This window comes from Halichoeres trimaculatus, unplaced genomic scaffold (genome assembly GCF_033239565.1).
Source record: "Halichoeres trimaculatus isolate MK-OKI-2021-1 unplaced genomic scaffold, fHalTri1.1 fHalTri1_scaffold_19, whole genome shotgun sequence".
Lineage (NCBI taxonomy): Eukaryota > Metazoa > Chordata > Actinopteri > Labriformes > Labridae > Halichoeres > Halichoeres trimaculatus.
Window position 1 is genome coordinate 12,404,797 of NW_027437197.1, and position 25,995 is coordinate 12,430,791.

Consider the following 25,995-nt stretch of genomic DNA (forward strand, 5'->3'; position numbering starts at 1 on the left):
GCTAAATGGTGGAGTCATGCTGTCTACTCTATATACAGTCTATGGTCTGAACAACTTGGAGAAATTTCCACTAATGAAAACGGTTGAGAGCTGATTCTGTTGTGGATATCATCACATTGACTGAGGAACCCATGACATAAACTGTGGACACAACTACAGCCAGGTAACTAAGTTGAAACTCTACCAAGCAAGAAAGAAACTATACAGAAACAAGATTCACTGCTACCTTCTATGTCCCAACCTGCACAATAAAAGCAGTGTGTTTTAGGGGAAAATATTCCATGAAAACCTAAGTTTATTGCTCCTTTTTCATTGTATTTTTTTAAATACTTTTTGAAAGCAGAATAAATTGTTAGATTTCATATTTTTGTGTGTTTGTGTATTACTGGTTGATATATCAGCCTGCCAGCAGTCCCAACTTGTCTTATCTATGGAAAGCACTTGGCACATCATGAAACATGGAATTATACACAGGAAACCTTGAGATGTTTAGAAGCTGAGTGTCTAGATTAATATCTAAAGGACAGGGTGCTGTTTGCTAAGCAGTTTAAACGGGTGCCACATTGACAGAGGCTACAGTACTTGTCACAGCAGGCGCTGGTTCAACTTCCATCCTTAAATATTTACCACATCTTGCCTACTCTCAAAGGAAAAATGCCAAAAAAATATATATCTTCAAAATGTTGAAGTGCATGAATGAACAATGAATAGTTTAGGGAACAAAGTCATAACATTATGTGAGTAAAGTTTTCATGTTGATGGATTCAAGTTGTGGTTTTACGACATAAGAGCTGTTGATGTAATCTACTTCAGTGTCTTTAACATCTACAGCATATTTACAAAAGCTTGATGCAAGTTTGATGCAACAAAATTAAGAATAGAAACACACTTCACAACTGAGACACATTTTCTATCTTTTTTCTTCCCTTGTATTAGTTATTAACCAAGAGGGGACATTCACAAATCTGTTTAATTAAAAAGTATCAGCCAGTTGAGCATGATGAGTGCTCGTCCAAGTCTTCAAGGAAATAGACTGATTTGTTCGTGTTCTTGTGTGTGCACTATCATAAAAAAATGCATACACACAGACACAATGACAAGAATGTGTGCATTTAGCAGATGGCTGGTGGTTAAGAGGGTGTGAATGATAAAATCTCCCCACTATTCCCTCGCCTTGTCCATTATTCCACTCCACTGCTTTTGAAGAGTGTGAGGGTGTGTGGATGTGTTTGTGCGTGTAAGCTGAAGTATATCTGTGTGTGGATCTTTCTGCAGGCGTGCATTTTCATCTCCATGCATCTGTGTCCAAGTGAAACAATCCATTGCCATCATTGTGTCGTAAATGAACAATATTAAAATTAAACCATTAAATTACAACATAAAAACAGCCATTTAATTTGGTTTTGCTCCATTTTGGTTTTATTGTTTCTACCCATCATGTGTGACAGGTTGTAAGCAATCAAACTAATGGAACATTACCAACCTATTCAAAATATGACACACCAGTTATATTGCATTACCCCATCTGTGAGTGTGATCAAGTGTGACATGACATGTCTGTTACAGATGAGGCTTTGAGGTATCAAAGGTTATGTTTGATGCCAATGTGATGTTGACGAGTTGAAATGTGTCTGTGTGTAAAAGTGACACAGATGGAAGTGGGGGTGTAGCAGCATTTTCCAGATGATACACAGGAATTACACATGTGCTCATTAAACATACCAATAACCAGTTTCTGCTGGTTGGTAGCAAGCCAGAAGGCTTGTATCGCCTGGGTTGACCCTCACCTAACCAGAACAATAGGTTTCAATTTCTATTACTACATTATCAGTAGTATTATCCAGTATCCTGGATGTTTTGGGAGATTTTCTGGAACCAGAGCTACAGGTGGATTGGTAGAGTAAAAAAAAAGGATTTGTTTTTGACTGAGAGCAAAAATTGAACCTAAGTGTAAATGAGTTGGCGATATATCTCATAGCACAGCAGGGCCTGGCAGGTTTTTGTATTACAAACTGAAGATAGGAATACACAGTTTGTGTTTCATTACCTTGACTGAAGCAATACACAACCAGCACAGGTATGCGAAAGTTTCAGTGAGGACGAATGGCTGGTGGCGCTACCGCAGTTATTGGAAGCTCTTCTATGCAAACTAATTTGATGCTTTCAAACCAAAGATGCTGTGACCTTGTGACTCAATTGTGCTAAAACTTTACACGTTCAGGATAACTATTTATCTGTCAACAATTTTACAATAGGGGCTTGCAACCCCCAGTGTTTTGCAACAACCCACACGCCCCAACCCCTACTTTAGGAACCAATGGTTTAGTTGGCATGGCAGAATTTAAATTTCAGCTGTAACAACTAATAACCAGAAAGGGACTCAGAGAGCAAAGACCTCCGCCAAGCATACTGTGATTGTCACGCAACACTTTAGTCCTACTTTAATTTTATACCCCCTTTCAGTAGACTGTCTGCTACAATTTGGTGTTAGTTGTAGGTTTGTACCATAATTTGTTACCTGCCAGTGTTGAAAATGATGATGACCCAGTACATATTTCAAATTCTGGGTCTTAGTATCCAGAATATTGACAGGATATGGATCATACTTTTACCTTTATCGTGGAGTTATATACACATGGTGAAAACAGCCCTATCTTGCAATGATAAAGAATCGTTTGTAAAAGTTCTGGATCCAGACAGTGATCCGGGTCATCTCCAAAATTTAATCAGTACTTCCTTATCCCATTTTGAACATTTCCTGAAAATTTCATTGAGATCTGATAGTTTTTGAGTTATGTTGTTCACAGACAAACAAACAGACAGGCGGACAAACTCTCCCAAAAGCATAACCTCCTTGACGAAGGTAATAAGTTGTTTCTGTTACATTCTTTTAATGCACTACAGGAAAACATTAGATTTGGAATCTCACATTAAAAAAGGCACCACCTTACTCTGTGTGGGGCCCACAACCTGAGCATGATATATACACGAATATATACATAACAATATAGCCATTATTCTACCCTCCATAATGGATCCTAGGCCAACCCCAATCTTGAATAGATACCCTCTAACCCTATCAAAAACACAAGACAATGTTCACTGTACATACTGACACTGTAAATCAATGCTACAGATGTCACCTTGTCAGTCATTTATCACTAAAAGCTAGCAAATCAGAAACACATGTACATACAGTTTGCACATATAGAAAAAGGGCCCCTTTTAATGTATGTTGACTGTCAGTGCTGACTGATATATGTGCCAGGGTCCTGCAGTTGACCAATGAGGATGTAGCCTCATCAAATATAACTCACAATTTGGCTGATAGCTGATATCTCAGCTCCTGCAGAAAGATGAGGTTTATGGGCTCTCTACCCTTCTCAAGGACTACCAGGGGCACCTTCTCAGCCCATCAATGAAAACGAACGCATGATTTGTACATAATGAAAAATGTCAGGCTACATAAAGAAAATGACAAAGGAAAGATATCCAGGTCACATGCATGGTTGACAGGAAGAAGACTTTATGGCCATTGTACCCTTTTGAAGGACTAGGAAGAGCAAGCACACATATTCATAAACTGAAGTGCATGGTTAACTACTGACATCAATAAATACACAAGCTGACATTAACAGGGACAGACAGGTTTATTTCAGGGACTGGCCCAACAGTGCTTGGCCTCTTCACTCGGTAGCCAAAGTAGATCTACACTTTGTTCAATCAATTTGGCAGTTCAATCCATGACAGGATGCAAGAAAATGGAAATATATTTCAATTGAAAGGCTTTTTGTTGACACATTTGATGTCTAACATAAGGCTTGTATGACAAATATAAATATGCATGGTATCCTTTTGCTAGAAGCAAGACATAAAGACAAGTTGTCTAGGGAAGTTTCCCAGAAGGGAAAAAGGAAAAGTGTCTTCCAGTGTGCAGGTTTTTGGGGGCTGATTAACTGTTGTTAGTGCCATCTGTTTAGAGTTTGAAGAGCCTCAAAACCCTTCAAGCTATCTGGCTAACTACTAATGCTGTATTTGAGCTGAGCCTGTGGTGACTTCGTTCAGTGAAGAAGGTGGTAGCTCCTTCAAGCACCAACTTGTGTGCTGTAAAGTAGCTACTAGCTTCTTAACACATCAAGTATTGTTAGCAGTGATGTGGCTACTAGCTTCTTTAATCATCAAGTTATAGTGATATGTGGATATTTGGATTAAAAACCATTGTTAATAGCGTCCCCTTAACACAAAATTTAATAAAGCCATCCACAATATTTCTCTACAACTCTTGACATCAGCAGTTTAAAACTCTTTTGTTGCTTCACATTCTCATTAAAACCAATAAACCCCAATCCAAATAAACACCAGTGGGACATGTGTCTCCCCCTCTTTACTGTTAAACGTCCAAAAACACAAACCCATTGACAGGCACACACTAACGCAATGTACTTAATGTTTGAGAGCAACAAGGGGTCCTGCTTTCTTTAGAAGAAGGTCAATATTATTCTCACCAGCTTGACATTTCTTACTGTTGGCCGAGGGGGCAAAGGTGGCTTTATACTGTTAGTATTACAAAAGCATGCTGTCAGTGTGTGTGGGAAGCATGTATGTACATCTGTTTATGCACTTAACCTTTTGCAAGCTCGCATCGCACTCAAGAAGAAAAATATTTCCAAGATCAGATGATAATAAAGTTAATAAGAGAACATGGGGAAACAGCAAGAAGACCAGACTATTTCAAGACACATATAACAAATAATGTGCTGACCCAATGTTTTAGTGCACAGCTTTCATTAAGAAGCTAATATGGCAATAAAATACAAGTGAACTACATGTTCAAACATGGATGAAGTGGTTTTACAATCAGGACACTACTGAGATGTAGGAAAAGTGGTTCACAAGAGTGCCATAAGATAGACAGCAACCTTCAAGTGATTGAAATGTTATTTTATCAGTTAACCTCAAATCTATAATCACAGCAAAGTAAAAGCAACATAAAAATTTCCTACGTGAATTGAAAAGGTTTTCACCAGATGAACAGGGTCAGGGGTCAAGCTCAGCCCACCCCGGGAGTTTGAGATAACATGGCAGCCATTTAAACCCAGAAATCCTGTGAGGGATAAACTCTCAGTGGTATGTAGAGAGGTGTATGAGGGCACAGGGGGCAGACTTCACACAAATTGAGAAATTTTAATGTATAATGCCTAGTATATTTCTAAAGCAGAGTGTTAAACTAAATATTTTAAAGACAGATGATAAGGGATGGAGAGCAAAACTCGGGTTTTATAACAGGACAGTTAGGTCTGAGCTTATCAATACTGGTAGGGAGTCACATGAGTCTCCTATGATTCATTTATTTGATAAAGCAGATATTTAATGTCTCATTAGTGGTTCCGATGAAGACTCAGATTGGTCAAGAGTGTTGACTGTACTATCAATGGAGATCAATGGAAATCATTAGTGTAAGCAGAATTCTACTTAAATGTGTGAAATTAACAAAATAAGTTATAATGTTACTATAAGTGTGCATGTGAACTGAAATGGAAAATATATTATATGTAAAGATACTCAGAAAGTAAAAAATCCCTTTATTTTAGGAGTAGCAATGAGAAAAATGTAAGCAAAGACCAAATTATTTTGGCAAATGTACATTTTTGTTGTATTTTAATTGTAATGCCACAAGCAATATTAAGCTTAACCTATCAGTGAAAGGTGAAAAATAGGATTTGTTGGATTCCTGGCTGCCTGGCTTTTTGTTTAATTGCCTGGAAATGTAGACTTGTGTGGAGGAAACCCACACAAACTGATGCATGTCTGACATTTTTTTTAATCCAATTAAATCTCATTATTTAGATCTGGTCATGGTTCAAGCAATGTAGACATGTTAAACCACCAATGCAACAACTATATCATTAACTAGCTTAATGCAAAAAATATGTAGCTTACACAGCATAAGGGCCTAGTCTTATACTGTCAGTCTGTCTGTCTGGTGTCTATTGTCTTCATTATCTTGTCACACCAGAATAAGCAGCTATAAATAATCACATTATATCTGCATCATCCTTACTAATCAATGCCTGAGCACAACTGTATATGTGTGTGTATGTGAATTGCTTGAGGATAACATAGAAAAAAATGGAAAATATACAGTCAGACAGTGTTGTCTGTGTTTTTATGCTGCACAGTTGGTACATGCCATTTAACAAGGACAAGTATGAGAAAGCATGTATAATAACCCCAAACAGGGTCAACATTAGCTTATTTATCACGGAGAGTACTGAGCCCCTCAGAACAACACCCTGTTCTTTTTGTGATTTTCTTCTTTCGTTGCCTTTTCTTATATTCAAGCTATTTTAGCCTTATTTGCTAAGATTATTTCTACAGATTTCTCTGTTTTCAGCAGGGTGTTTTGCCACAGGATTGAGCTACATATATGTTTAAAATCAACACAATAAATTAATTGGCAAAAACTACATTACATATGGAACAAAAACCGCATTTGAACTTCAAATGTGTTTTCATGCAAGCAGAGCTGTTAGCCTCACAGTTAATTACCTCATAAAATATTAAGCTATAATGATCAGTGATGATGAATGTGAGAGCATTACATTCCACTTCCATTGTATACGCTATTACAAGTTTTCACAATTAGTAATGACAATAATCAATCTGTAAATAATGCTGCACATACATTATCAGAGCCAAATGACTTCTGCATGTGTCTTTTCTGTCTGTAAGTACACTGTAAAGCAGTCCAGCAAATCATTCCTCACAAACACTTGCTAAATGAACACTTTGTCAGCCCTTAATTGATTAATTTGTGGCAAGAACTGCCGTATCTAGCAAATTTAGCATGATCAAGCATACACACTGACAAAGACAGGAATTAGACAGGATGACAGAAACAAATTATCAAGTTACACAGAGTTGCATCTGTTGGCATCAACAGCTTGTGTTAGGCACCACTAATCAGTAAAGTAATCATGATAGCTATGGAAAACTTTATAGAGCCTTATAGAGCTCAGACAGGAGAGCCAGCTCATAAAGGCTGGGTTGTGCTTTCTGCACTAACATGACGCACAGTAATGAGACACGCTATCCCCCTGCAGGGGGCGGTGTATAACAAATGCACCTCTATCACTGTACTAAATTACAATAGAAATGTTCTTTACACTGCTTACAAAAGTTTTTTTTCACCAATTCCTTTTCACTGCCGAGTTTGGCAAAAATTTCACGCCAGGAATTGTTCATCACACGGTTATCACAGTGATCACTGTGTCATATAAATGCCAATATTTTTTGTATTTCAGACACTAGAAGCGCCTGTTTGTCTGTGAATTTAGAAATTGTTAAGATGTACACAACAAAAATGTTTTTTGTTAGCTTCAGACAGAACTAACACTTTGGTCAAAAATTGACAACCACTTTCCTTGTCCTACCTGTAAACTAAGCTAAGCTATGCCATATATATATATATATATTTCTACTTTTTGCTGATCAAGATACAAAAGACAAAAAGGATTTGGGTCAAACATCAAACAAAGCAAAAACCTGCTAAGTGTGCTTCATCAAGTTTTTTGAATGAGTTTTGCCCATGTTTTTGTGATCACTTTGGAAAACACCGTTCTATACAGGATGGATGTTTTTGTGTTGTAGTTGGCACAGAAGTCCTCCATCTTGGAAATCCCCAGAAGTCATCCTCTGGTTTCAAAAGCTGTATTTGTGATATGTGTTCAGCAAACTATAAAGTGCTTCTCTTCTCTTCTCTTCTCTTCTCTTCTCTTCTCTTCTCTTCTCTTCTCTTCTCTTCTCTTCTCTTCTCTTCTCTTCTCTTCTCTTCTCTTCTCTTCTCAAACGAATAGTCAAACAACTTCAACCTGCCTCAAGTTAAAAATAATCTAGGATTATGAGTCATTTATTAATCTCAGCTTGGTAATACTTTTAGAGCCCAGCATCAAACCCAATGAAAATTTCACAGTTTAATTTCCAATGCAGTCCCTGGTGCTCAGAAGTGTATACTGCTGGCTGTGCAGTTTATAACTCTGTGTTTGCATGAATTTGAGTCTCCGCGTTGGTGTTTTGGGCAATCAACCTGTGGCACTTCATTGGATCCCTGCACTGAAATGTGAAAATAGTGAGGTATTGTTTAATCTTTTTTTTTTTTTAGTGTGTATTGTAAATGTGTTTTTTTTTTGCCTTTTAGCTTTCAAATAATAAATACTAAAAGTATCACAGTTCTTTATGTAATTATGGAGAGGGGGGATTGGTTGAGACCAAATGTTAAGTGTTCATTAGCATGCAGCATTCAAGGTGGTGAGAAGATGAGATGAGTTGAACAGGTCATTTACAGAACACACTTCCTTAAATTTTTGAAGAAATGATAAATTTATTTCCTTTTTCTTCTTTCTGGTCAGCAACAAAAATAGCATCAGAGTGAGTCTGATGTTTTGACCTATTACTGTATGAACTGAAGTGACCTGGAACAGTAACACAGCTGTTTCACACAGGTAAACAAATAAATCAATGACTATCAATACTCAAAACAAACTAAACAAAGTGATTTTCAGCCTTACTTCATTCATGATTTAGAGCATGGATATGATGTTTCACATGACTGCAATAACAAGTGCACACTGTTCTTTGAGTCTATATATTTCTATACCACTGACCCTCATAATGGTTATCCTCCAGGTCAGTAGCTGGTCTCCTGACACTGGGACTGCTCACATGTCACTAAGTCATATGCCCCCTTGGCTATAGCTTAGTGTGCTATGTCACCCCCTCACAACCAAAAACACATAAATACAACACTCAGAGACAACATTGTGGCTTTGTTGTGTTTTTGAAAATAAGTGGAAATATGTTATCCTGCTTTAAAAATAGAGGTCATCAGTAACATTTTTACCTTTGTCAAGACATGCTAAGTTTGTCCAACAGGTTGTTCATTTATCTGTCACTCAGCTAAACTTTTGCTAACTGTGTGATTCCTGTGAAAATATGTTGGTGCAAAGGTATTAAGCTTTAAAAAAAAAACTGGTCAATAATTATTTAACAATTTCATTAATCGTGATTGAGAGTTGTTGTTTCACACAATTACTCCATCCTATTTGCTCGAGCTGATAAAAATTGCTGCAGTCACATGAATTCAGGCAGATGGTAGAGCTGAAAACTAGAAATTATTTTTATAAATGAGCAGTCTATAATTACCAAACTAATTTAACTCCAATCAAATCCAATCCAATGTGGAGTTATTTATTAGGCACATTTAAAAACAGAAAAAGCTGACAAAAACATGAAACAATAAAAACCAGGAAAACAACAATGAAAATTAGACTGTGCAAGGCAGTACCAGCCAAACTTTTCCCCCAAGTCTCTGACATCCACAAAAACTGTTTCCAAACCCAATTCATGAAGCACCATAAACTAGGCAAAACCCAGTGCTGTTCTGGACCATGACTAGCTAACAGTTTGCCATCCTGCCACTGCATCAGAGCATTATTTTTATATTGCCTGTCTTTATGGCATTCATAGGCTGTTATTCCATTATTATTGAAAGCAGCAAATACCATTTGGTATGTAGAAATGCTTGAACCTCTTTTTGAAGGCTAAAAATGACACACACTAAATATTCACTTCCGTTTTCCAGAGGTTCTCAAACCCTGGAGAGAAATTGCTAACTAATGCAACTTAGCTCTTAATTAGTTCAGAGAATCTCCCACATATCTTGCAGTATTCATAGACCCTTTAAGGCATACCGTTTGAGCTGAGGACAGGGGAATTTATATATATTCTATGCCACTGGGTCTTTAACTTTTCAAGTTGGGACCTCAGTGAAGAAATCAGTTTGCCATACGACACAGGCTCATTAAAACATGTTGATTCTCTTTTAATGTCCAGAGCTACACAGAGAGGGTTAAAGATTCATGGTTAAAAAAAACCCAAACATTTATCTCATTCTCATAATGTTAAAGCCTACGAGGTGGTTTGAAAATAAGCAGACATTCTGAGGAGGGAAATGAAAAATGACATATACCTCAGGGGAAAAATAAGAAAAACGAGGAATATATGGATTGAGTTTGCAAAGTCTCCAAAAGTGAATTGCTAATGATGCTGCCTAATGCTGAAGGCAACCTAAAACCTTTTCCCTTTGAATTCTGCTTGTGAGGCAAAGTTCCATCCAAGGGAGTGGCTTATAGCTAATGCAGCTCGATACTGTGAATTATGAGCACACACACACACACACAAACAGACATACATTCGCAAGACATAGAAGTAGAGATACCTATTCAATTTTATTCAAATACATACACCTGTGAGCACACGGTGATATGCAACATAGATATACATCAAAGGGATGATCTGCATAATATGAAAGCTATGAAGGGTAAAATCACATCTGTGACATACCCATGCACTCTTCAACCCTAAAGTATTAGTAGTAGCCAGTGTGACTACAAGTGTAACGTGCACGTACCACTTACAAGCACAAGCACATGCAACCGGGTCATGCCATATAATCCATGACGTAATCATTTCGACTGCTCCTCTTGATCATTTTAAACAATGACAGGTATGTTAGAGGGTTGTGCCAGACCAAAACAACTTAACATAAGCCAAAACTTAACTAAAGCCATAGCCATGTTCTCCATTTTGATGACTGTGATGAGAACTTGCCTCTTGTAAACAGATGCTTTATGATGACATAAGCAGGCCATGCATGTGTTGTATTACGATGAAATGATGCATTTTAATGTATTTTACATTAAAATGTTTTTTTCCTCCTCTGTATGTCACTGCAGATACATGTGTGTTCTTCAATCAAATTTAAGACATGGCAGGGTTTGACATCCTGCTCCATGAAGTTCTGATTTTCTCAGTAGGCTAACTCACGATGCTCAGTTTTACTTCACGCAAGGGGTTAGCTGCAGATTGTGCTCAATGACAAAAAATATGAGATCAATTAAAAATGCCCAGTTTGGCTTTCATCTGATCCTTGTGATCATCCCTAATTGTGTTTTTTTTTTTTGTTAATGACATATCTATGCTCTCTGGGAGACATTCAGGACCCAATTTAATCAAAGGCTTCAACCAGACCTGTGCATGCTCGTGGATGCATGGATGTTTCAGGACTGTCTGTAGTCAGCCAATGCCACTCCAAATCATTGAATTGCTTGTTAATCTCCTAAAAGCAGCGTTATAAAAACACACAGTGTTATTCTGATCTGAGAGATTCTTACCTTGTCCTTGTCTTCAACCAGGTCACTGAGTATATCGTCAGGGTCCAGAATCCCCCCGTCACAGTATTCAACATGGTGAGTCCGCACCAAGAAGTCTCCTTCCTACAACACAGGACATAACCATCACCATCATACAACTTGAAAAATCTGAGGTTTCACAAAGACATAAACTGAAGAATGGTAGTTTAATCTGAGTAGACTGTATGCTTTTCTTTTTTTACCATAAATATATGACAAGGAAAATTTCATTGAATTTGAGTAACTAAAAACCTGTAAAATAGTTGCTTAAAGGAAGATGAAGTTATGTTCACACCAAAAGGCACCAACTTTCTATCTCTTTTCTATCATATCCTATTTACCACTCCTTGTCTTTCTAGTCCTTCCACCTATTTCTGCCCTCCTCTTGGTTCCTTTCCTTCTTACAGCTTCCTTGTTTCCTGTGATGCTTTGTACAGATTAGAACTCCAGCCTGGTCCTCTCTCTTTTTCTCCCAGCTCCCTTTCTCCGCTGTGTTGGGTCTGTGATTAATGACAACGACACTGCACTGGACAGCTGACTACATAGAGCTGGTTGTTGAACAACATATTGAGACAACACACACATCAGAGCACACACAAAATCACAAACAGCCTGAGGAGAGGTATAACTCAAAACATTACAGGGACCTGCTCCATTAAATCATTCTTCCAGGGTCAGGTACATGTCAAAGCTTTTCGAAAACTCCCATCAGGAAGAGGGTAAGGTGGAGCAGGGTGCATGGTGTCCGGGAATATCACTGTGAGTCTCAAAAGTCAATATCAGGTCCAAAACACTAAACTCTTTCCTTCAAAAAACCTCCTTACCCCCTTCAAAAGTATGTCAATGTTAAACTTTTTTTTCCTAGCAGAAAAAATAAAGCACAATACTATTTTTTGGCTTGACAAATAAAATAAGTAATTTATTACATTCTTGAACAGAAGAAAAATTTGTTTTAGTGGTTGTATATTATTTCTGATTAATTTCAGACCTCTCAGAGAATCCCAGTTTCCTGGCTGAAGTTTGGGTATAAAATGTAAAACCACTTTTAAACTCCTCACTCCTCAACAGTGAAAGGTAGGGAACTCTGAAAAAAAGCATCAGAGTTAAAGCATTTCATGATGCTGGGAAGTCTTCACATCTTTATGACAGGTGGACAAATAAATTTAAGTATTGTATTTATGTGAACATTTAATTTTAAGCTACTGCTGGGGTACCAGAGGGATACAGAAAGCCCTAAATTAAGCACAATACCACTTCTTTAGCATTCTGTTTTATATGGACATACCTACTTGGAGATTTTTTGTTTATTCTCTACTTTTTATAAAAATAAATCAATATTATTTTTATATCTCTATCTTTTTAAGCTGGTGGTACAGTGTTGGTGAGCTCTCTGTCTTCTTTATTATTCTTCACAGGGGCTTGCTGCCTGACTGTCAATGCACTTTGTAAAATTTTGTTAAAGGTGTTATACAAACAAAGTTCTTGTGTTATTATAAAACTGGACTAAGTGGTGAGAACTGACTTTAATAGTGGGTGTTTTCACCTGGATGACACACAACAGAATTACAAAGCCACCCATTTTTCGTGTTCCTATTTATACTGTGCTGCTGTGAGAAGTGAATGGAGATATGGTACACCTACTCCATTCCTCAACATAAGTTGTTTGGCTGTGGGTCTGGTCCTTCTTCACAGTCACCTGCTGCAGCTGATATGCTTAAGTAGGGCATTTATCCAGCGTTAAACATACAGCCAAGTTCATTTTTATTCTTCTGAATGGATTCTTTTTCTATCATGTGATAAAACCAACCACGAGACTCTGAGACTGGGACTGCTTATCATTAAATTGTCTCTCCCTTCTCCTCCCTCCATCCCTCCTGCTGAAACACATTGTGTGACTTCATCTATTGTAACACTCAGTTGGTCTACACCCAGGCCAGCTGTGTGAGAGAAGGGGATTTTTTTTTAACTTTGTGTTTACATTGTTTTATTTTCTCCTTTGTACAGTGTTTATCTTCCTTGAGCACCATGACGCAGGGTTTGGGGAGTTGTATAAACTCTGGTACAACACATGTGAATGTTTTTTATGATTAGCAGAGAAAGTTTCTGTGCCAAAGAGGAATAAATTACTCTGAATCTTCTCTACACTTTGTTTTGCTCATAGGGTTTAGAAAGAGGAGTATTTGAATGGGCTTTGGCTAAGAATGAGCTCCAATGTTTTAAAATTTTACACAAACTCACCCAATGGCAAGTCCTTATCCATTCCTCCTCACAGTATTAAGCATAGAACAAGTATTTACTGACTAACTGCACTAAAACATATGATAAACTACACAATGTGTTATACTTTAAACAAGTAACAAAACTGCAGAGAAGCAATGAGGGAGATTATATTTTTTGGACTGCTTACAGTTATATATCAAATTCCATCCCCCTCTGGTCACTGTGTCCACATCAAAGACCTGTGGGGCTGTCTCACAGCACAGTTCTCACAGCAGACCATACATTGTTGTTTTCATTACACTTAATATTATGCTCTAGAGGTGCTTGATCCCACACACATTAACAATTCATCAAATTACGACAAGCCAACTGACACACCGTAAACATGGAGCCTAAGGGGACCCTTGGGAGTACTGGCCTCAGGGCAGTGTGCTGCTCTAGGTAGTGATAAATCCTTTTCTTTTCCTCTGTTCTTTGCAAAGCTATTGTGCAAAAGCTGCACCAATGCCTTGGCTAAAGAGACCACTGACATCTGATGTAATTTAATCACTGTGAACCAGGGAAACACGATCAAAAAGATTGGTTTGTGATCATAACAGCTTTTTGTACTTTTGCTGAGAAGAATTATAAAGCAGAAAATCAGAACAAGAAAGAAATAAAACAAGCAACACAGCAATGATGAGCAGAGATTTAAGTTATGTATCTCTTTTCAGAGACGCTGAGCAAACACATCTAAACATTCAAGAGAACTGCAAAGCACTTCACATTGCTTTAGGTGTGGCTACTTATTTCCCCATTTTGAAATGACACAGCAGCAAAAAACTTAACAAAAAAGCTTTTGAAGCAATATTTGAGCAAGCAACACTTTACACAGGCTGTTGAGTTACACATGGAGCAGGTTAGGACAACCTCATTGAGATAACTGTCAAATCTGCTTGCTTTCTTTGGTATGTGTTGGACTACATTTTGGCAGTAAGACTTTGAAACTGTACTTTGAATGATTTTATGAAACATGAAGCAAGATGAAAAAAACAGACATTTGTGCTTGGAATAGGGGAACAACGGTCACGACAACCCTCCATCAAAATTCAAGTCACTACAACCAAAGGTACAACATCAATATCGGGGAAATACTGAACTCACTCATAGTAATGCTCTTCTCTTTAAAACATTACACACAGGTTAATGATTCTATTTCTCTTAGATGGTTTCAGTCTTTGCCATCTTCACAAGCATCCATGATGACAAAAACGTAGACTGTAAAAAAAAAAATGAATGTCATCTTGCTCCTCTCTAAGCGTGGTTACCAAGTGTGGCTGCTCCCCCTGGTGGCTGGCTGCAGTATAGGTAAAAAAAATCCATCTCCCCAGCCAATCCAGGTGGGCTGTGGTCAAACTTTAACAAACTGATACACTTCGTAGAAATGTTTCTCACATCCGATTGTTGTGGTGATTTTAAGATATCATTGGGGTGCCTTGTATTTAGATCATCTTTTTTCTGAAAATTTTTATTTTCATTAGTTATGAGGTTAAAAACAGGGTTTTACGTCACATTTAACAATGATTGACAGCTGCTGTCCTTGTGTACTTTTTTCAGGGATTGTATAATATGTCGGGAGGCAGAACCAAGAAAAGATTAGACTCTCGAAAGAAAATAATTATCATTTTTGTCACCCGGCTCCACTCAGATTCTCTCCAAAGATACACCGATATGACATTTGAGCCGACCTTTGACCTTTGAGAACAGCTCTCAGAGTGGAATTTTCTGAAACAATGCCTACAGTAAGCTGGTGTTTTCTGTGGAAACGCTGCTTCGCACAAGCGCATACAAGAATACAACAGTACCAATGTTACGATCATCGTGAACTAACGTGTTGTGCTTGTGCTGCTCAAACTGCTTACAGTGTTTCAACAAAATACGCAGCTGTTACACCGCTTCTGCACTTAGTGTTCGCCAATACACCAGATGATCGGCCCAACTCTACTTTGGCGGAGATCTACTAGAAGCAGCTTCTGGGCAAGACAGTTATAGCGCCAACCACAGGCCTGGCATGCTTACTACAGCGTTTTTAATCCCTTGGCGTTTCTGTGTTATAGCGCCAACTACAGGCCTGGCATGCTTACTACAGCGTTTTTAATCCCTTGGCGTTTCTGTGTAAACGCATATTTTTTCACTGCGTTTTCAGATGAAACATTGCCGTGTGAATAGGGTTATTTTGGCTTCAAACTGTACAATGGTAAATGGCAGAGCCACACTGTCCACTATATATACTGTTAATGTTAAAAACCAACCAGCAACCTCTGGTCCGCAATGCTGCTGAAAATGTCCTGTCACTTTACTGTTCTGGTCCTCAAACCCGACCTGAAAGCCTTGTTTTTTCTTCTCTGAAAACAGGAAATTTTAACATGGGTTATCATGTTACTTTTCACTTTTTTGAGCAAGTCCCAGGTGGACACTGTAGTGGTTTTTAGCATTTCCACACTGGCCTAATTTTCCAGCAACAGAGGTTGTACAATTCTGCACTGACATCTTGTTATGCTTCATTGATGTTCCTGCACTGTTTTTTTACAAAATAAATAAATAAATCAGCAACCCCATCTAGAGCATGACTACACAAGGCCAGTAGAGTCCTGGTGAAATGCTGATTATGTCACTGGCAACATCATCTTTGTTGGATACTGGACAAGCCCTTATGAGTGAGTACGTTTTTGTTTTTTTCTTTGCAAACAATTAAAAATACCAACAAAAGGAATCTGTGTCAATAACTACATAACTGGGAAAAACAGCTAAAGCAAACATTCAGAGCATAAAGCCTTGTGTAGTGAAGTGAGCGCAGCTATTTTTCAGTCAATGAAACACCCCGGTCTATTTGACCGTACAATTTACACAAGTTGCAAAATCTGATCTAACTGTGGAGTACTTGCAGAAAAGCAGGTTGTTTCATGTCAGCTTAGGGGAACACATGTTCTCTTGTTATTCAAGCAGGAAGAACAGAAGGAAAAACACAACCTGCTTGTTATTAGGTCAACAACCCTCTTTGATCTCTTGTTGGAGAAGGCAAGCCATACAGCTAGGAAGACAAGAGAAGGAAAGGTAGAGAGATAACAGCTGTGAGCACACCGATCTAATCTGATATTCAGGGGGAGTGCATAGATAATGTAGGGGGGTGAACTTCAGAAACCCTGTGCTTTTCAGTCCTGCAGTTAAAAATCCTGGAGGTACACTTAGATATTGTAGGACTAATGATAAGTGCTGTAAACACTGATCTAATCTGAAAACCAGGGAGATTAGCTCTTAATACAGCGTTTTGCTGGAGGATATAACAAATGAAATTGGGTAATTTTAGGTGATTAACTTTCAGGACTGGAAATTATCATCACGTTATGGTGAAATCTCACCAGAGTTAAAACACCAGGTTATTCAGTGTTGTTCAGTATGTGTTTCTCTCCTGTTCTTTATTTCTAAACAGTTAGCTTTTTCACTCGGCAGCTGACTCAAGAGTTTGGTATGTGAGTCTGGGTAACAACCCAAAGCAGTGCAAGGCCAGTCACAATGTAAATGTTACAAGTGTCCACAAGATAACATTCATGAATGTTCTTTTTTATTCTTTTTCAGCACCAGAAATAATATATTATTTAGAACATAAATCAATAGTAGCACATAACTTATTTTGCATTCCTTACCATTGGTGACTACATACAAGGAAAATCACAGGGACTCTGTGTATGAAACGAAGAGGAGCACTCTCGAGTTGTATCTGAACACTAGGGGTGAGTTTTGGCCAGAACCTCATGATACGATACAACAATATTGTGAAATATTGCAATATTCTACACAGTTAAATATTCAATTGAAAACTACTTTTCAATTTTATTGTGTTTAATAAATTGAAAGTCAGATGCAGTGTTTCATAAACACACAACCTGAAAATATCAAGTGCATCAAATTTTTTACTTAAACTACTGTGTACAAACTGCAAAAAGATATTGGGTGAAAGACATGGTCAGTTAGTGAAACTGATAAATGTAGTTTGGTGTAACCAGTGTAACTCATAAAAATTCTAATAATGTGCAAAACATGACTATTACTGTTATTTTATCAATCTACTATAATGTAAAAACTAAAATGAAAATAATTTTGATGTACCTTACCCAAGAATAGAGAGAAAACATTTTTTACAGCATCAAAACCCACATCATCAAGTTTAGGAAAAAACATTTTTAATATACTTTGAGTTTATATTTATTATATAGATTAATACAAAATACGGCGTAGTAGCTCTTCACAGCCATTTACTGCAGTGAAGTGTGGAAAGCGTATTGTACTTCCAACTTACCTAAAATACAACTGTTTTTTTTAAACAATAATATTGATATTAAGAGTTGAAATAAGAGGTAGACCGATATATCGGCCGGCTGATATATCGGGCCGATATTTGGACATTTGTCTCTATCGGCCATCGGCCGTATTTTCTTTTAAAAAGACGATTTTTGATCCGTTGTATAAAATGACGCAATTTTTGATCAGGCACAAAAAAGATGAGCACCTCAAACTTGTGGAACCACTTGGATACATTACATACTTTTGTTGTAAATTATATAATGAATTAAATAAATTATTATTATTAATTATTAATATAATAAATTATATTAATAAGTTTAAATTTCTTTTTTGACATTTTAAGAAGAGTGTGAATGTTTACTACTGCTTGTTACATTGTGTGTTTACTCAGACAAAATATTTCATTGTTTTGAAAGCTGAATAAATGTTCAGAGGACTGGACACGACTTGTTGTAATAGATTTCTTTTAGTTGCTCAGAAATTGCTGCGTTTCACAAAAAAGTGATAAACATATATTTATTTAACAATCGGCCTGAATATCAAATTGGAAAAATCGGCTATGCATATCGGCATCGGCTGCCTAAATTTGGAAAGCATCGGCATCGGCATCGGCCCCCAAAAAACCCATATCGGTCGACCTCTAGTTGAAATATCAATATTTTATCACAGGCCATAGTAGAATGATATTTTGCAGTGTCAATTTTTTTTTTTCACACCTCTAACAAACACATATGTAAAATATTTATAGTCATGATTCATTTATCTCTCTATAAATGTAAACGTGAGCTCAGCTATGTTTCGTACCTGAAAGGAGACAACATGCACGGACGCTTGCTGTGTCATTATCATTTTTAACAAAGTTAAGTCAAACTTTAAATCACCTGTTGCGTTTGCCATCCGTCTCTTTGACAACTCTGTTGACATCTGCGTCCAAGCGGCATCATTCGATCTAAAAATGGGAGGTAATGCTGACAAGCTAAAATGTGCAATTTTACAAAAACTGTCTTTCAAGTGAAAAGCTGATTTCTCTACCAATAAACAATGCACAGGTGAAAATTTTACTTTTGATGCAGCAGTTTAGAAGATATTAAGATTGCAAGTCCGGCTAATCAGATGCACAGTATTTTGTCAATTCCTGTAGTGTTGTTAATGTTACTTTTGATCTTTATGGTTCAAAGTCAGATGATAGCAGCAGATTACCAAAACTTTTAATGGTCAGGCCATCAAACACTGAGAAAAATGTAACATAACCAAACAGTATCATTATTCAATGAACCCATTCCTGTGTTATGACCACAGAAGAGGCGGCACGTGTCTCCTTCCTCCCTCATCTCCTCCTTTTCCTCCCTCTCCCACGCAGTGACAATCGCTTATGTTCTGGCATTGGACCAGAATGTTTTCTGTTTTTTACAGCCTCTTTGACCGCACCTCATCAGAATTCCAGCTCTAGCTAATGAAAGTACAGCCCACACCCACTGAGGAAGGAACCCTTTCATACACATCACAACCTATATGTGCAAATGTCAGCATTCACTAACATGAGTCAGCTCACAGAGGCAATGAGTTTCACACAATGTTCCTATAATTGTACTTTAGGATTATACACGTCACTTTTTCAACTATCATTTTAACATTAATTACTTGGCCAATTAAAACAAAAAAAGCTTTTACTTTGTTAAATATGTTGCTACACGCCTTGAGAGGTATCCTTATACACACAAGTACACACTTCTTTGTTTGTCTAAATGTAATTAAGGAGTGTGTCAACAAGCTGATGACTTCCTGACGACTCACCGTAAAAAAAAAAAACTCTGCCTTCCTTCCTCCTGTCTCTCTCAGTGGCCTTGTTTCCGCTTCATTTCATTCATTTCCCCCCTGCTGCTTTTCTATAGGCACCTTGAGCGTTTTGTCTTTTTACTTTTATTCCCCTAACGCACTTTATAATTTATCTTTAATTGCATACATTAAGAATGAGAGTTCAGTATTTTAACTTTACCTGTCAGTTATCTGTTTGTTTATGCTTCCATCTACACTAAATATTGACAGATCATTATACACTTTATTCCTTCATGTACGTAGTGAGTTCAATGACTTTTAAAGACAAATTTGGAACAACAGGATACTTAGAAATGCATCTTTGAAGAGAAAGTTATGTCTATTTCCAAAATATCATTATAAAGATGTGCAGTTTATGAAGAATTGTGCATTACATTGATCTGAGACTGTCCAAAATTTCTATAAATTTTATAAATAAAATCAAAAAAGATAACAAGCAAGGTGTTTTTAGTGACAAACACGCAGAAATGATCATAACTTTGAGCAAATAAACTTGAATTTTCATATATTTTTTTCACTTTTTTTTTTTTTTACCTTCCTTTTATTTAAGAGTGTTTTATAGAGAGAATACAATTTAAAACAACAGAGTCAAAGTTTTTGTATTCTTCCTTAGACACTTAGAAACAAAGGCTATTTTGATTCCAATCTGTACGATTGCAGGACCAGAGGTTGGCCTGCAGGATATTAGAAATATACAATGGCTGCCAGAGACATGAAAAGAAAGAAATAAACAAAAGTGTGCATAATGGTTTTGGCTCACTGCCTTTTCAAAGTACTTCAAAGTACTTTACACTTAATGCATAACAGATACTCTGAGATAAACTGTGTAGGTGAAAAAATGCTTTTCATGAGCTTATTTTCAAAATATTTTGAAAGAAACTGTATCTCTGATCTGGTGTTTTCTCTACAAATGCATCTCTCTCCCTCAATACTTTTTACTTTTATTCCTGCCTGTTGTCGCTCAGAATTCCTCTTGGATATACATAGGGTAACACAAAGAAATATACAAATTCTAATCACTGCGCTATGACCCATGATTGCAAGCAGCTCAAACACAAAAATTCAAAGTGAGGCTAAACCTTGAAGCTAACTTCAGCTTTGATTTAACGCTTATTCAAATATTAGCTCCTCTTAAGAACCACGGCGGAAACTCCTAACAAAGCACATGATAAATGGGTCTGCCAGCATAGGTAAGCTAGTGGATATGTGTTCAAAAACACACACATAAGATTTAAGAACATGTTTGGAATATGAGCAGCACACTAACTGTGAGGGAAAAGGGAAAAAGAGGATAGAGTAGAGAAGGAGACAGACAGAAAGCAAGCTGCTTCTTTGACTATTTAAAAACATGATTTGCCATCACTTGGTGAGAGGATTAGGAACTGGACGGCTCTACAACACACACGCACACCCTGGCTTTATAATCCCAGAACACATTAACAGACATAATTACATAGCTATACCAGATTAGTGTTGCAGGAAAATGATGGACTGATGGGAGGAGAGAGAAGAATATAGAAAAAGTAATGCAAAAAAAGAAAGGCAGGATGCAGCAAAGTTATTAACATGAAGTCTCCACACAAGAGAGGAGGAAGTGGGGTTGCAGGAGGGAGACGTTCAGGTGAAGCTGTCAAAGGAGGAGAAAGTTGTGTCTAAAAATGGTGAACATGAGAAAAAAAGAGGAATATTTAAAATGTCAAACAGTAAACAAGGAGTAGAGGAAGAGGCCAACCCGATCAAAAAGTAGGAAGAATGACAGTGGAAGGAGAAGTAAAAACAGAATTAACAAAGGGAGGTTGCAAAGTGCTGACAGGGGTGTGGGAGGGTGTGGGAAGAGAGAGAAAACAGGAGAAAAAATGAGGATCGTAGGAGGGCAGGCTACAATTTATGGGCTCTTTCTTACAAACAACACTGTAGCATAACTATCATTTCAACTTTCTGAATAGCTGCCATTTCAACAATGATTTTTTGGGGGTATTCCTGCAGCTACTACAGCTGTCTGCTTATCTAGTTAGTTCATTGTGCATACATGAACTTTACTTAGCAACATTTTATGAGTATAAAACTGTTAACTTCCTTTGATGCTGACTGCATTGTTTGAATTTCCACGTCGCATCCGGTTTTATCAGCAATGAAATTTGAGTGTTTCACCAAAATCATACCCACTAATGATAGAGAGACTGGAAAGCCTGATAAGTAAGGCTGTGTGACACAATAGATCTTTTAAAGAGAGCTTTCATTCACTCATACATAGGGCTGGGTACCTTTCACATATGAAACAATACGGTACCAATGCACAGTACCTGGCAATCGGTACCTGTACTCAACGGTGCCAAGTTTCGGTACTTTTTTGTGCTTATTTGGTAAAAAATACAAGTTTGTTAGATAACATTTTTTTTATTTTTCAATTAGACATATTTATTCTTTAATATATAACCTTCTAATGCTGTGTTCATGTCCAACATGGAAAATCACCTACTCTTCCACTCCCTCATACTCACAAGGATGCATTTAGGTACCTAAATATGGTAAATATGGTTTTTCGTGAATCGGTACCCGGTACTTTTGACAGATTTTGGTCGGTACCTATAAAAGTACCTAATTCAGTACCCATCCGTACTCATACAGGAAGCAGAGCATTTTAACACTGGGAGAACTAAGGGTGCACCAGTCTTTAAACAGTCTGACCTGCCGATACCAATTTGGGCCGATACCAATTTTTTATTTTTCATATCTGACAGCATATACCTTCAATGTTCTGATCTTATTTTACTGAAAATCATTGAACAATACATGTGAAACAATAAAACCTTTATGTTTTAACTTAAACAACCAAAAGGTATATATAAGATCAGTTTCATAGGTAAGAATAGGCCAATCATTGATCCCCCAAAATTAAGGAAATTGGCACCGATGCATCGGCCGACCGATGGATCGGTGCATGTCTAGGGGGAACATCAATCAACATAGCAGAGAGACGCATACAATGCAATGCAAGCACCATGTTCAATGTTTTTTTTTATGTAGGAAAAGTTTTAGACCTAAATTAAAAAAAAAAAAATGTGAGAAACATGGTTTATAATACATTTTATTAGTATAGCTCTGAATGATTCGGAAGCTTAGATTACCAACAGCTTTAACAAGGTTAGACAAAGAAAAAACTTTAGGTCTCACTGATAATCAGATGACACTGAAAGCATGGCTCCTTTAACCTGTTTTATTGGTTTGGAGTCTTTAAAAGGCCTCAGTGTCAACTGGTTGATCCTACATCAAGGTGGAACAGATTTCTTCCATAAAGAAGAACAGTGTACAACAGGGGAAGTGCTCAAAGAGGAAGAAGAGATTAATGGAAGGGAAGTGAGGCCTCTTGCTCTGTGAAGAGCTTTGTGGAAGGTGAAGAGTCACTGCACTTGAAAGGAGAGAATGATAAATATAATGAAGGCAGCTAAATAAAAGCAGCAGGGAGTAGGGTGGCTTCATGGCAGTCAGATGATGGCAGATTAAGAGGCAAAAAGGGAGCGAGGAGATGGAGAAGAGGGTGTAAAAAAAAGTGAGCGCATCTCCAAGTGCTTTCTTGGTGTCCATCTCACACAATCACGAACAAATACACACACACACAGATTCCACATCTTCCCTTCAATCACAACTGAGACCATCTATCTATATGACTGGTGTGCTCTTTGAATAATGGAGCCAATATGAAGTGAGTCACTGAGAAGATTTGGTCGTCTGATGGGGGTCACAGGGTTCCTGCTCTGAGAGCAGTACAGGGAATCAACAGCAGCCATAAAGGAATCATAAGAGGGACTGATTTGCATTTCACTCTGAGAACTTCAGTGGAAGCGACTTGTGCCGGCTTCTGTCTAGACCATCATAATTCATACCAGATTTGCTTTTAATTTTTTATACAGCAATTATGAAGAACTGGACCTCCATGGCTTTGTCTAATTTCCCAAGACTTTGAGATGGGAAAATCATATGGCTTTTTCATGATATAAAAATGACGAAGCTTCGGATTATTCTTTTATGACTTCAGGGAAAACCTCAAATGTTATGAAAGCGCTGTTTCATAAAAAGTTATCTTGCCTCTTCTCTCTTTCAGGAGTTCATAAAAATCTTAACACGTTATTACAGAGCTGCTTCTGGCAGTGAGAAATGTTACTAACTGATGACTCAGGGGTCAAATACCCTCAAAGGGAGTTAAAATTGCATTTCTCTGAGCTTATGTTCATGCTCTTAAGCACACTGGACCACTGCCTATTGATGAAAATTACCGTCAAACAGAAAAAAGTGTAAATTGTATAGAAATGCATGGCAAAAGTGTGAATAATACCTGCTCCAGAAGTTTTCTGTATCTCAGTGTGGCTTGCTGGATGAGATCCCTCACAGTCCATCCCTCCTTGCAGGGCACTACCACACCTGTCTGCCCGAAAGTGACAGTAACCTTCATTTTGACTCACTCCTCTTCATCCAAGACGCAGGCCCTCTGGATGTGGGTTACAACCAGTGAGTTAATGAAAGCAGGAAAACTCCAGGGCTGGTAATGAGGAACTTCAAAGTGTTGATCACTCAAGAGTTAACTTCACCACAGGTCACACAGCTTGTCGGAGTGGCTCAGAGTCTGATTTAAACTGCAAAACTTCATCACTGGCTGTCCACGCCATTACTACTGGCTTCCACAGTCTGGAGTAGAAAGTGATGATAATGAGTGCTGCTGTGATGTTGCTTTCTCATGCGACGGTCACGGGGTTAATCCCTTCTCGTTTCTTCACCTCAGATAGCATCCCTCCACTGCTCAGACTGCTTAGTTGGTTCATAAATAGCAGTGCCTACTTTCCAAACCTTGCAGATACTGTAATTCCTCCAATATGGTGTGGAAAGTGTTAGCCGGTTCACGACAATTGTTGATCATGTCACTCCTCACTTTGCGGTTACTGATTCTGGTTAACTTCACAGAGGCTAGCGGTCTGTCAGCTAGCTAGGCTAACATGATAAGCCAGATACAGTAACCTGGCCTGGAAACGACAACACAACGGGAAGGGTTTCAGGTTGTCCGTGGTATTGGATATCTTCACCCCCTGCTTCGATGGTCGGGTGTAGCCTTTTCAAACAGATGGACAAAAGTTTATCCAAACTTCAGCATCATAAAGCAGCCGCTATCCTAAAATAGCTAATGTTAGCCACCTTAGCTGAACTTTGGAGGGAGGGATGCAGTCGCATCACTCCTCCACAAGTTTTTCCTCGCGTAACTTTACTTTTTCCAAGCGGTGACTAACATTCACTTTACTGCCGATCCACACAGTAAGGCATCACCGTGGCTGTATTCACCTGTGGCCACATACCGAAACCGAAGAGAAAGTGAACGCAGCACTTTATGTTGAGAAAGTTTTGGAATTCCTTAACAATCTGCTGGTCCGCTCCTGGCCAGTTCCTGACCAGCTCCTCCACCGCTTGTTACTGTCACTTTCTTAAAGGGGAAGTGCTCCGATGCACCGCCAGGATTAAAGGGTAAGAACCAGATGCTATGGCAGGAACATCGTTTACAACTTTTACAACTTTCTCAGGACCACTTTTTTGAGTTCATCACCCAGGTTTCTAATACGGCAAACTGCATCGTAGAGAATCGCTCGTTTTCACGACCCTGTTCTCCAATGATTAAAGCTGTAATGATTATCCTCTCTGCTCTACCATAAAACAATTAAAACAATATGAATATATCATATTTAGTGTTCCAGACATCCTAAATAATGTGATAGTCGTATTCACTCCGCCTTTAGCTCGTTTTAGGACCATGTTAATAAAAAAATGCACAAGTTGAAATAGTTCTGAAGAAAAGCAGTTAGGTTAACTTCCACCTGGGTTTGTCACTTTAAAGAGCCTTTCACTTCACAGTTTCTCCATTTGTGTGTTCCAGGAATTGTTGTGTATATCAAAAATGCAAATTTGGATAAAAGTACTACTCTGCCAAATGGCAGTGCCATTAGGATTTTAACGGAAGACTTCATTTCTTTAATACAGACTCATAAACATTATAATATAAACTGGTTAGAGTTTTGATTATAATGTCAGGACAGAGCATGACTACACCGTGACCAGAGGTTCCCAACATATTACACATATGAGTGAAATTAACCAAAGAAAACAGAAACAAATACTGGTTTAAATGTTCAACCTTTTCAATAGATAAAATGTTAATACTGGTGTTGAAATGCATTCACTGCATGTCACAACAAATTTGAATAAATGTCAGAGCTATAACATAAAGAGATCCCCATTAAAACAGGAGAGAGCATCATTTGCATCTTAAGAACCTTTAAACTGAATCAGATTGCTTGAAAATCTTCAGCTG

The 25,995-nt window shown here is 37.8% G+C and overlaps 1 protein-coding gene across 3 annotated transcripts in view; it reads right to left on the minus strand.

Moving 5' to 3' along the window:
* Positions 1 to 25,071, minus strand: part of LOC141808170 (partitioning defective 3 homolog B-like) — a 199,158-nt gene extending 174,087 nt beyond the window's left edge. For all 3 annotated transcript variants that reach the window (XM_074694588.1, XM_074694587.1, XM_074694589.1), the window contains exons 1-2: positions 23,980 to 25,071; positions 11,232 to 11,333 (exon numbers count right to left, since the gene is read on the minus strand). In XM_074694588.1, coding sequence (XP_074550689.1) covers positions 11,232 to 11,333; positions 23,980 to 24,096 — 219 coding nt within the window. In that variant the 5' untranslated portion in view covers positions 24,097 to 25,071. The remainder of the gene's footprint in view (positions 1 to 11,231; positions 11,334 to 23,979) is intronic.
* Between the last annotated feature and the right edge of the window lie 924 nt (positions 25,072 to 25,995).